The sequence below is a fragment of the Nycticebus coucang genome, chromosome 17 (assembly GCF_027406575.1).
Source record: "Nycticebus coucang isolate mNycCou1 chromosome 17, mNycCou1.pri, whole genome shotgun sequence".
In the NCBI taxonomy this organism is placed as follows: domain Eukaryota; kingdom Metazoa; phylum Chordata; class Mammalia; order Primates; family Lorisidae; genus Nycticebus; species Nycticebus coucang.
Window position 1 is genome coordinate 81,093,251 of NC_069796.1, and position 11,416 is coordinate 81,104,666.

At 54.7% G+C, this 11,416-nt stretch overlaps 1 protein-coding gene across 2 annotated transcripts; it reads left to right on the plus strand.

Annotated features, from left to right (window-relative positions):
• Positions 1 to 280: 280 nt before the first annotated feature.
• Positions 281 to 10,764, plus strand: FGFR4 (fibroblast growth factor receptor 4). Of its 2 annotated transcripts, XM_053566384.1 has the most exons (18): positions 284 to 693; positions 2,560 to 2,703; positions 3,376 to 3,639; positions 3,733 to 3,801; positions 3,930 to 4,096; positions 4,776 to 4,899; positions 5,357 to 5,547; positions 5,670 to 5,808; positions 6,152 to 6,345; positions 6,418 to 6,563; positions 6,668 to 6,789; positions 8,105 to 8,215; positions 8,299 to 8,489; positions 8,962 to 9,084; positions 9,182 to 9,252; positions 9,526 to 9,663; positions 9,881 to 9,986; positions 10,086 to 10,764. In XM_053566384.1, the coding sequence occupies exons 1-18, from the start codon at positions 504 to 506 to the stop codon at positions 10,230 to 10,232; spliced, it is 2,637 nt and encodes an 878-aa protein (XP_053422359.1). In that variant the 5' UTR covers positions 284 to 503; the 3' UTR covers positions 10,233 to 10,764. The 2 variants fall into 2 exon arrangements, with proteins under 2 accessions (XP_053422358.1, XP_053422359.1); XM_053566383.1 differs by having other exon boundaries at positions 281 to 693; positions 6,152 to 6,563.
• Positions 10,765 to 11,416: the final 652 nt, after the last annotated feature.

The window sequence follows — 11,416 nt, forward strand, 5'->3', positions numbered from 1 at the left end:
ACTGCTCAAGCTGAAGGTGAATCCCAAGCTGCGCTCCCAGCCGCCAGAGGGCGAGCGGCGACGGGGCTCCGGGGACTGCCCCCTCGCAGCACTGGGGACCTGGGCGTCCGCTCAGCGACTGGGGTGGTGGGGGGAGCCGGGGGGGGGGAGCGTGGTGGGGGAGGGGACGGTAAATCAGTAACCCGCAGCGTACACAGGGCCTTTTGTCCAGCTCCGTCCAAAGAGCACCCTGGCCACGGAGCTGGTTACTCATTGCCCACCGAGGCGGGGGCGGGCTGGCGGGCTGTGCTGCTAAACTTGGGGACCAGCTGACTCGCACCTCCCCGCTGGCTAGCCCTATAGAGGTAGGAGAGGAAGAGTGCTCTTGTCCCTGAGACCCAGGGCTGTCTGCACACCAGGCCTCGAGATGAGGGAGCTGAGCCTCCGAGAGGTGCAGTCACTTGCCCGAGGTCCTCCAGCACGTGCGTCCGGGAGGCCAGAGGAAGAGAACCCAGGAATGTCTGATGCCAGTGTCAGGCCCTTCGCCCCCCCCCCCACCCCGTGCCGAGTGGTCGCTTAGCGGTCAGCAGCTACGAGTGATCGGACTAAGGACTCAGGTTGTGAGGTCAGGACAGCTTAAGGGAGGGAATAAAACCCCTGCTTCTCTTCAACCCGTTGTCCTGGAAGAGCTACCCTTCCTGCAGAGCAAAGGAGGTAGGGGGGTTTACAGAAAAGGGGCCAAGTGTGGAAGATGGGGTGAGCTCAGAGAGTGTGCTATCTGGACCAGGTGGAGGAGAGGATTGAGGGGCACAGATTTTTGGGCAAGAGAGCAAAAGTGTAGGCTCGAGCCTGTAGCTCAGTGAGTAGGGTGCCAGCCACATACTCCCGAGGCTGCGGGTTCAAACCCGGCCCAGGCCTGCTAAAACAACAATGACAACTGCAACAACAACAAAAAGAACAAATGTGCCCACTTTTGAAAGCCAATGGCTTTGGTGCTCCTGAAAGAGGCAGCTATGTGATCAAAGAGAATGTCAAGGACAGAGAGGGAGGCCTAGGATGCTGAAGAAACAGTGTGCAGTGTGGACTGGATCCTGCTGGCTGGGGCGGCACCTGTGGCTCAAAGGGGTAGGGCGCTGATCCCATATGCCGGAGGTGGTGGGTTCAAACCCAGCCCCGGCCAAAAAAAACACAAAAAACAAAACTTACTTGAGGACTGGATTCTGCTGGACACAGGCAATCATTAAGGAAAGCTGGGGAGTGACATGGCCCTGCTGGAGGATGGAGGTTAAGGAGACTAGAGAGATGTTTGCAAAGGCCCAAGCAAGGGATGGCCATGACCTTCCCTGGGTAGGGGCAAAGGAGGCCGGATGGACTGGAAGTGGGGTGGCAGTGGGTGTGATGGGCTTCTCAAGCAGGGTAGATCCAAATCCAGCTAACAGCCAGTAGGCCCTGGGACTATACTGGTCACCCTGTTCCTGTGCCCTAGCTGAGGCTTAGTTCCAAATATTCCATTCTGAGGAACAGAAACATCCTTGGTAGCATTTGGAAGAGAGTAACCAGCTAGTGGGGGTGTGTATGTCACACCTGACAGAAACAACACCTGAACCAGAGACTGGCTAAAGGTAGACGCAGGATGACAAGAGAACAGTCAGAAGGGGGAAGGAGAGCACTCCAGCATTCTGTGTCCCTACCCTACTGAAATTATCTCTTTTATCCTCAAAGCAGTATTATGAGGATACCCCAGAGAAGGATTTGCAAGTTGGTAAGAATCAGTATTTGAACTAGCTCCGTCTGATACTTAGAGTCTACATTCTTTACAAAATCCAGTGTTGAGGCTCAGTGCCCGTAGCACTGTGGTTATGGCACCAGCCACATACACCGAGGCTGGCAGGTTCCAACCTGGCCTGGACAACAGATTTGAACCAAGCTGAACAACAGTGACAACTACAAAAAAAAAAAAAAAAAATCCAGTGTTGCCACAGATGATGTAGGGACCCAAGAAGCAGAAGTAGCTAGGGGATCAATTCTGATTCAGAATGAGGAAGAGCTTCCTACTTGCCGTGGAAGGACGGTTTTGTTGGTTGTGAGTGCCTAACCCCTGGAAATGTCAGTATTGCTATGAGTGGGGTTGGATCAGATAATATCCAGATGCTGATGTTTGGCCTTGTATTATATTTCACTATTTTTTTTTTTTTGGCTCTTCAGTAATACATTCATTTATTCAGCAGAAAATAAATTATGTGTGCTGAGAGTGAGCAGAAGATATGTCTCCCTTCTCTGCTCCCCTCCAAGGAAAGAATCCCAAAACTGCTCTTTCTGTGAACTTCTGCCAGGGTCTCAGCAGGACCCAAGGAAAGCAGGAAGCCCAGCCCAGCCCCTTGCACAACCTTTTGTGGGGAGGCCTTGGACTCTGGCAACAGCAGAGCTGGTTCCAATCTCTGCCCTGCCACTGGCCTGGCTGGGGACTTGGACAAGTCTGCTTCCCACTCCCTGTCTCAGTTTCCTCATCTGCACAGTAAGGGAAGAGCAGAGGCAAAGGTGCATGTGTAGCAGGAACTCTTTTTTCCCTCCCTGTTTTAGGAAGCCAGTCATTGGGAAGTCCAGCCTGGATCCCTGAGAGCCGCAGGAAGGAGATGCGGCTGCTGTTGGCACTCTTGGGGGTCCTGCTGGGTGTACCTGGGGCTCCAACTTTGTCGCTTGAGGCCTCTGAGGAAGTGGAACTGGGTATGGCGTCCAAGGTGGGAGAGGGTGGCAAGGGTGGGAAGAGTGGGCACCAAGAGGGGGCTCCTGGCTCAACAAAGCTAGAAAGGATCCTGACCCAGACCTTGAGAAGGTGGCAGCAGGGCTGGGGCCAACCATTGAGACTCAACTCAACTCAGTGTTTGGCTCCCAGCAGCATCCATCTATCTCTGTCTGCAAGAGGACTGGCCTTGCAGGGCACAGGGCCATGAGCTGGGCTACAGAGCTGGGGTGAGCCCCTTGGCTGTGTATGTGTGAGTGTTGTGTGTATATCTGTGTGTGTATGTTCTATTCATTGGGTGTGTGACTTGGGAGGTCCAGGCGGCATGTGATGTGTGGTATATGCACTATGAGTGTGATATGCCCTAAAGATATGGCATGTGCCCTATCTGTGGCACCTATATATAGCATATGTATGTGTGTGTGTGTGTGTGTGTATGTCTTGGGCAGTGGCATGTACACTAAATACTGTGTGTATGTGACATGCCCTGCGTGTGGCATCTGTAGCATATAGATGTATGTATATCAAGAAGCAATGGCTTGTCTAGCATGTGACTTGAGGTGCTTGTGCCCTACTTGTCAGCATGCTGTCTGTGTGAAGGAGGCTGCCTAAGATGGCACCACAGGGCTCACTGACCTCTGCCCTTCTGCCCACAGAGCCCTGCCTGGCTCCCAGCCTGGAGCAGCAAGAGCAGGAGCTGACCATGGCCCTTGGGCAGCCTGTGCGGCTGTGCTGTGGGAGGGCTGAGCGTGGTGGACACTGGTACAAGGAGGGCAGTCGCTTGGCACCTGCCGGCCGGGTACGGGGCTGGAGGGGCCGCCTGGAGATTGCCAGCTTCCTACCTGAGGATGCTGGCCACTATCTCTGCCTGGCACGAGGCTCCATGTTTGTCTTGCACAATCTTACCTTGGTTACAAATGGTAAGAGACTCTGACAGGGGGTTATGGGGTGCCTGGGGAAAGAGACCTCTCCTTCTGGGACCTCAGACGCCACCTCCCTCTGTCCTGATGTAGACTCCTTGACCTCCAGCAGTGATGATGAGGACTCCAAAGCCCATAATGGGTATATTTACCCCCAGCAAGGTCAGTATGAGTTCTCAAGAACTCTTGTCCCCACTGCTCATCTGGTCCCTGAGAAGCAGAGACCTTTGTGGCAGCGGGTGATCATTCTAGGGGCTCTAAGTACTCTCTTCCCTACCTTTCCCCTCTAGCACCCTATTGGACACACCCCCAGCGCATGGAGAAGAAACTACATGCAGTGCCTGCTGGGAACACTGTCAAGTTCCGCTGTCCAGCTGCAGGTAATCCCATGCCCACCATCCACTGGCTCAAAGATGGACAGGACTTTCATGGAGAAAATCGCATTGGAGGCATTCGGGTGAGTCTCTGGATTCTAAGACCATCTGCTCCCCCATCTTCATTCCTTCATTGGTCCCCTCATATCTATAAATCAAACACATCTATAACAAGTCTGATGAGGAAGGCAACTGTGGCCATCCCAAAGGAGCCCCAAACTGTGCACTTGGGGAGCTCTGGTTCAAGTGCCCATTCTCCCACTCTCGGGCAAGTGACTTAACCTCTCTGTCTTAGCAACTCCATTTATAAAGTAGGGAAAAAATCACTAGCCAGTTGGTATTAATAAGCTTTAGCATCTTAAAATCATGATGAAACCGTACAGGGTCAATTCCATGCTATAGTGAGGAAGCTAAGACTCAGAGAGGGTAAAGCCTGGCTTAGGGTGGCACAGCTAGGGAAAGATAGAGCTAAAAAGACTTAAACTCAAGGCTCAGATACTCTTGGAAGACCTCTGTTGTTCCATGGTCTCTGGCCTTGGCCTGACCATCTCAGGGCCTGGAGAGCTTAAGAAGAACCATCTGGGGCGATGCCTGTGCCTCAGGTGGGTAGGGTGCCGGCTCCATATGCTGGAGGTGCCGGGTTCAAACCCAGCCCTGGCCAAAAACTGCAAAAAAAAAAAAAAAAAAGAAGAAGAAGAACCATCTGGGTAGGATCTAATCTCATGTGCTAGGCCCCCACGTGGACACTTCCTCTGCCCCCAGCTACGCCACCGGCACTGGAGTCTGGTGATGGAAAGCGTTGTGCCATCAGACCGTGGCACATATACCTGCCTTGTGGAGAACTCTTTGGGCAGCATCCGCTACAGCTATCTACTGGATGTGCTGGGTGAGCAGATGACAGAGCAGGCATGGAGGTGGGAGGCCTGACCTGTCTTGGGCTCAGTCATACCCTCTGATAGGGCTGGCAATATGGACTCAATCTTAGATTAGTCGAGCAGCTCGGAAGAGTCAGAGGAATCAGAGAGAAGCACAGGGTTAGTATGGGACTAGGTGAACAGGCATCTGACCAGAGGAAAAGTGAGAAAGGCATCTACCTGGGGTATGGTATTAATGTCAGGACCCAGGCCATGGAGAGTTTTAGATACTAGGCTGAGAAGTTGTCCTGACTCAAAGGTAACAGGGAGTCATGCAAGATTTAAGCAGAATAAGCAGGAGCCAGGCAAAGTCCAAGCTGTAGGTCAGGAAAATTCCCTCCCTTGAACTGGGGGAAGGCTGGAGGCAAGTGAACAGGATGCTTCTATGGGTGCCACTGATCAGGGTTGACAGCCTGGCCTGGCCCCCAGAGCGGTCCCCGCACCGGCCCATCCTGCAAGCAGGGCTCCCAGCCAACACCACAGCTGTGGTGGGCAGTGACGTGGAGCTGCTGTGCAAGGTGTACAGTGATGCCCAGCCCCACATCCAGTGGCTCAAGCACATCGTCATCAACGGCAGCAGCTTTGGCGCTGATGGCTTCCCCTACGTGCAAGTCCTGAAGGTGTGGCCCCTGGGGTGCCTGAGCCCCACCCTTCTCCTGCCCAGAGAGGTGTCCCCTGTTTTCCCCCAGCCATAGTGTAGCCCCAGGCTCTGTGGCCCCTGAGCAAGTGTCCCTGTCCCCAGACTGCAGACATCAATAGCTCAGAGGTAGAAGTCCTGTACCTACGGAACGTGTCAGCCGAGGATGCAGGCGAGTACACCTGCTTGGCAGGCAATTCCATCGGCCTCTCCTACCAGTCAGCTTGGCTCACAGTGCTGCCAGGTGAGCTCTTGAGGGGGCCAGGAGGGACTGTGAGATCTTACTTGGTCCAGCAGTGGGCTAGGACCTGTTGGGTAGACAGTCTCCCTTGGCCTGTGGGCTTGGGATGTAGTGTATAGATTTGTGTTTGATTGTATGTGTGGCGGTGCCCCTGTGCCTGTCCATAACATACTCTGGGCTAGGCATGTCTGCCACTGGGGTATAACTTTCTCTGTGTGTGTGTGTGTGTGTGTGTGTGTGTGTTGGAAGCCCTATGTGTGTTGGAAGCCCTGAAAGTCTGAGTTAGAGGGAATGGGGCTAGCCAGTCTGACGACTAACCAGTTTATCTGTGTCTGTGTGAGGACAGAGGAGGACCTTACATGGACAGCAGTGGCGCCTGAGGCCAGGTACACGGATATCATCCTGTATGCATCAGGCTCCCTGGCTTTGGCTGTGCTCCTACTGCTGGCTGGGCTGTATCGAGGGCAGGCACTCCACAGCCGGCATCCCCGTCAACCTGCCACAGTGCAGAAGTTGTCCCGCTTCCCTCTGGCCCGGCAGGTACTATGCCCATCCCCCACCCCTTGTCCTCGCCTGACTCCAGCAGGCAGAACCAAGTCTCCCACTTTGCAGTTCTCCCTGGAATCAGGCTCCTCGGGTAAGTCAAGCTCCTCCCTGGTGCGAGGCGTCCGTCTCTCCTCCAGCGGTCCTCCCTTGCTGGCTGGCCTTGTGAGTCTAGACCTACCTCTCGACCCACTGTGGGAGTTCCCCCGGGACAGGTACAACTGAGCAGAGGGTGGGGAGGCAGGCTCTGAGTGAGGACCACCCTCAGCAGGAGTGGTTCCCTGAAGTGTGGGCTTTCTGATCTCTTCTTGATCCCCAGGTTGGTTCTTGGGAAGCCCCTAGGCGAGGGCTGCTTCGGGCAGGTTGTGTGTGCAGAGGCCTTCGGCATGGACCCTGCCCGACCTGACCAAGCCAGCACTGTGGCTGTCAAGATGCTCAAGGGTGAGTGTGGCAGCCCAGTGGAGGCCCCCTGGTGTTGAGGCTAACAGAAGAGGCTCCTGGTGCCATTAGGTGCATAGCCAGGAGAGTCTGTGGGATCCCATCCGTAGGCCTGCAGTCCAGCTTTGCTAGAGACCTTGGCAAGTTATTTCTGAGCCTTAATTTCCTCTTGTGTCCCATAAGGTAAATAATAGTCTTTACCTCCCAGTCCAAGGTTCGTGGAAAGTACCCTACACATAGTTGGGGTTCAATAAATCTTAACCATTGAGTGACTGAGGATTGATACTCTGTCAGGCTGGTCTGTGTCTTGGCCTCACATCTCCTTGTCAGCTTCCTAGGCCCTCCACTTCATTCCCCATAGTTATCCCCAAACATGCCTTCAGGCCTCCCACCCCACCGGCGACCCTTGCCAGGTCTGTGCCCCTACACCCACCACTCTAACAGAACAGCCTTTCTATTTAAACTCAATGCCAGGCCCCAAGCCATAGCCCCAAGGAGCTTTGGCAGGCACATCTGGGCCCTGCCCATCAGGGTCCCTGGCTGCTGTCCCCCAGGCCCCTCTGCAAGAATGGCCCAGCCACTGTTTTATTCCCTCACACTTCTCTGCACAGCTGGGGCCACCTGGCACTTTCTGGGTGGCAAGGGTTGAGAAATGTGCATTGTGAGATTTGGGGGGGGGTGTTTTGTCATTGGCCCAGGGCCACAGGTCAGCCCTGGGGGGCCCTGGCTGCACCCCGTTGTCAGCTCCCTGAGTCCCTAGGCCAGATGGATGCCAGGCCCTTGTCAGACAGATCCCAGGGCACCAGCCTGCTTCCAGCCCCTAGGAGCGCTCACTCCGTGTTCAGGGACTACTGCCAGCCCCTCCACACACAGCTTCCTTCCTACTTGGAGCTCTTTCCCTCTCTCCTGTTTCCTGGACCTGCCCACTGGAAGGCCTACCTCTTTTAGATCCTTGATCTAGTTGCACTCTTGCAACTGCTGTGAAAGGTAGTGTGTGGGGTGGCGTCTGTGGCTCAGGGAGTAGGGCACTGGTCCCATATACTGAGGGTGGCAGGTTTGAACCCGGCCCTGGCCAAAACTGCAACAAGAACAACGAAAAATAAATAAAATAAAAATTAAAAAAAAAAAAACGTAAACTGTGCTGTTTCACATAAGGTGACCCTGAGGTTCAAAGAGGTTAGAAGACTTTCAAGGTCACACAGCCTAGTAGAGATTCAGCCCCAGACCTAGTTCAGTGTTCCTAGTTCTGTCCCTTACCCCAAAGCCTTCCCTGGGGAGTTAGAGGGCAGCTCTCTCAGAACAGCTGTTGCCTTTGCAGATAATTCCTCCGACAAGGACTTGGCGGACCTCATCTCTGAGATGGAGGTGATGAAGCTGATTGGCCGACACAAGAATATCATCAACCTGCTGGGTGTCTGCACCCAAGAAGGTAGGGCGGGGGCGGAGGTGTGGCGTGGGCAGTGAGGGTGCACAGCCATAGCTTCAACAACCTCCCTGTGCCATACTTTGCAGGGCCCCTGTACGTGATTGTGGAGTGTGCTGCCAAGGGAAACCTGCGGGAGTTCCTGAGGGCCCGGCGTCCCCCAGGCCCTGACCTCAGCCCTGATGGACCTCGGAGCAGCGAGGGGCCACTCTCCTTCCCAGCCCTTGTCTCTTGTGCCTACCAGGTGGCCCGAGGCATGCAGTATTTGGAGTCACGGAAGGTATGGTCAGAAGACATAGCTCTGGACCACTTTTAATTTCTCCATATCTATGCTGTCAAGCATATGACATTCAATGTCCCCAGCATCTCTCTCTGTCCACTTTTTCATTACCCTAAATGTCCCCAAGTCCTATGCAGCTGACACTGCATGTCCCTGTTTGTGAACTCACATATTCTCTAACCCACCAACTAGGCAAGGGAAGAGGTAATGCAAGAGAGAGGGCATATCCTCTTTCTGGACCTGGACTTCTCCACCCAAAATGGGTGGATGATTCTTAGTCCCAAGCCTTACTGTGGTGAGCACAGCTTCCAGCCACATGTCCTGATAAATGGGGTTCAGAGGTCCAAATCCTCTCAGTTGGTGTTGGGAAGCAGAGAGATTCAAGAAAGCAGCTCTGCAGCCAAGCCCAGCCAAACCCCCAAGATGGGGATGAGAACCTAAGCCCCTTTTCTGCCCCCTGCCCTCCCTCCAGTGCATCCACCGGGACCTGGCTGCCCGCAATGTGCTGGTGACAGAGGACAATGTGATGAAGATTGCTGACTTTGGGCTGGCCCGAGGCATCCACCACATTGACTACTATAAGAAAACCAGCAATGTGAGGGAGGCAGGGCACAGCTAGATGGCGGGGCTGGCCTGGAGGGGCATCAGGACCTGCAGTACTCAGCACCAGCTCGCCCTCCTCTCCTGTGCAGGGACGCCTGCCTGTCAAGTGGATGGCGCCTGAGGCCTTATTTGACCGAGTGTACACACACCAGAGTGACGTGTGAGTCCTGGAAGCTGGCAATCCATGGTGTCCACCAGCAGTCATCATTGTGATAAGGATAAGGCACTTGCCCAAAGTTACATGGCCCTAGGATTTGTGCACTCAAACGTTTTCTTTCTGATCAAGCCTGGGACCTGAGTGAGGCCAGACTCCAAAAGAAGCCCAATCCCCTCACCTCCCACAGTGGAGGATCGTGCCCACAGGGTCCCCCATCCTAGTCCCCAGGAACAGGAAGAGAAATTGCATCCTGCTGAGCCCAAGTCATATCTCTAGGTGGTCTTTTGGGATCCTGTTGTGGGAGATCTTCACCCTTGGGGGCTCCCCGTATCCTGGCATCCCTGTGGAAGAGCTGTTCTCACTGCTACGGGAAGGACATCGGATGGACCGGCCCCCACACTGCCCACCAGAGCTGTGAGGCCTCACCCCGCTTTCCCACACCCCACTTTCCAGTCCTCATTCTCTGCCTTGGCCTTGGCCTCAAGGGCAGCACTAACTCCTCCTCTTCCACCAAGCAGAGTGTCCTGGACTAGCTCCCACTCAATTGTACTGCCAATAAAATCCCCCAGGGACCCCACAGTTCTCCCCTGCTTCCAAGCTGAGGGTAATAGGAGCCCATACCCTCTCCCAGGTATGGGCTGATGCGTGAGTGCTGGCATGCTGCACCCTCTCAGAGACCCACTTTCAAGCAGCTGGTGGAGGCACTGGACAAGGTCCTGCTAGCTGTCTCTGAGGAGGTACTGCTCCCCTGCCTACTCCCCTCTGGGATTTGTCCAACATGACTGCATGGACCTTCAGCAGCCTGCCAAGGCTGACTGCTCTGTTCCCTACTACAGTACTTGGATCTTCGCCTGACCTTTGGACCCTGCTCCCCCTCTGGTGGAGATGCCAGCAGTACCTGCTCCTCCAGCGATTCTGTCTTCAGCCATGACCCCCTGCCACTGGGGCCCAGCTCGTTCCCCTTCTCTGGGGTTCAGACATGAGCAAGGGCATGAGGTTGTGTGGGCAGGTAGACTGGAGGCCTTGAGCCTTCTGGCGCAGCCAACACATGGAGCAATGACTGACTTTGACAATCCAGGGCCCCTAATCTCAGGATGCTGTCCTAGATTTCTAATTCTGCTTTGAGGAGGTCCATCCTTGGTCCTGGGGTTCTTAGTTAAGCCTTCTTGCTCTGGTCTTGAATTCCCAAACCAGAGTTCAACCCTGGTCTCAATGGTGCCATTGTCCTAATGGCCTGAATGTTAGGGTTCTGCTTGGCCTCCTAGGCCCTGGTGCTCATCCCCATCTTGGGGGTTTGGCTGGGCTTGGCTGCAGAGCTGCTTTCTTGAATCTCCCTGTTTCCCAACACCAACCTAGAGGTTTTGGATCTCTGAACCCCATTTCCTCAAGCCTCCCCCCCCACACTGCTGCTTATCACACCCAGCATCTTGGTGGAAGGAGCCAATGTGCCCCAGCGAGGCTGGAAGCCTTCCAAAACACAGGAGCAAATAGCCTTTTATAAATTATTTTTTTGAAATAAACTTCTGAGTGTCTGGTGTCTTCCCTAAGGAACATGGAGAGGGTCTAGGGGTGGAGGGATCCTCCAAGCTGGGTACTCTGCCTGGGTGACATATATTGAAAGCTCTGTGCCAAGCCTTGGGTTTGCATCCACCTCCAGCTGCCACAGGAGCCTGCGTGTGCCTCTGTCTTGGCACCATCTTATGCATGTGACAGTGTGAACAAGTAATGGGCCAGAGGGATCCACACTGCACAGTCCACAGGGTGGGACTCCTGTACCCTCGGCACATGCATATGCGTCCATGTGTGCCCTGCAGCTGTCCCCAAAGGAGCTGGCAGCCCCCCTGCCCCATCTGCTTAGCATAATCAAGATGACCATTAACATAGCATGAAAACCCGAAACCACTGCTGCCTGCTCCCACGCTCTGAGGTTCGAGCTGGGGACTTGTGGGGGTTGTGTCTGCCTCTATTCACCCTGGCCGGTCTCCCTGGCAGCAGCTGGTTGCCGCCTGGCTGGGCTGCAGCTGTCCCTGCCTGCCTGGTCCTCCACTGGAGAGGCCGCCACAGCCTTGTTCTCAGACTGCTGTCAGAGGGATCAGCTTCCCAAAGCTGGAACTTCTCTGACTATTCCTGCAGTTACTGCTGCTTCCCAGCCCCTCAACCTCAGGGT

Bases quoted from the DNA above. Each gene is read 5' to 3' on its own strand.
- FGFR4 (XM_053566383.1), top strand. From the start codon at position 504: ATGCCAGTGTCAGGCCCTTCGCCCCCCCCCCCACCCCGTGCCGAGTGG. The intron at 9,253-9,525 runs GTGAGTCCTGGA...TCATATCTCTAG, and splicing joins TACACACACCAGAGTGACGT to GTGGTCTTTTGGGATCCTGT. The intron at 9,987-10,085 runs GTACTGCTCCCC...TCCCTACTACAG, and splicing joins TGCTAGCTGTCTCTGAGGAG to TACTTGGATCTTCGCCTGAC.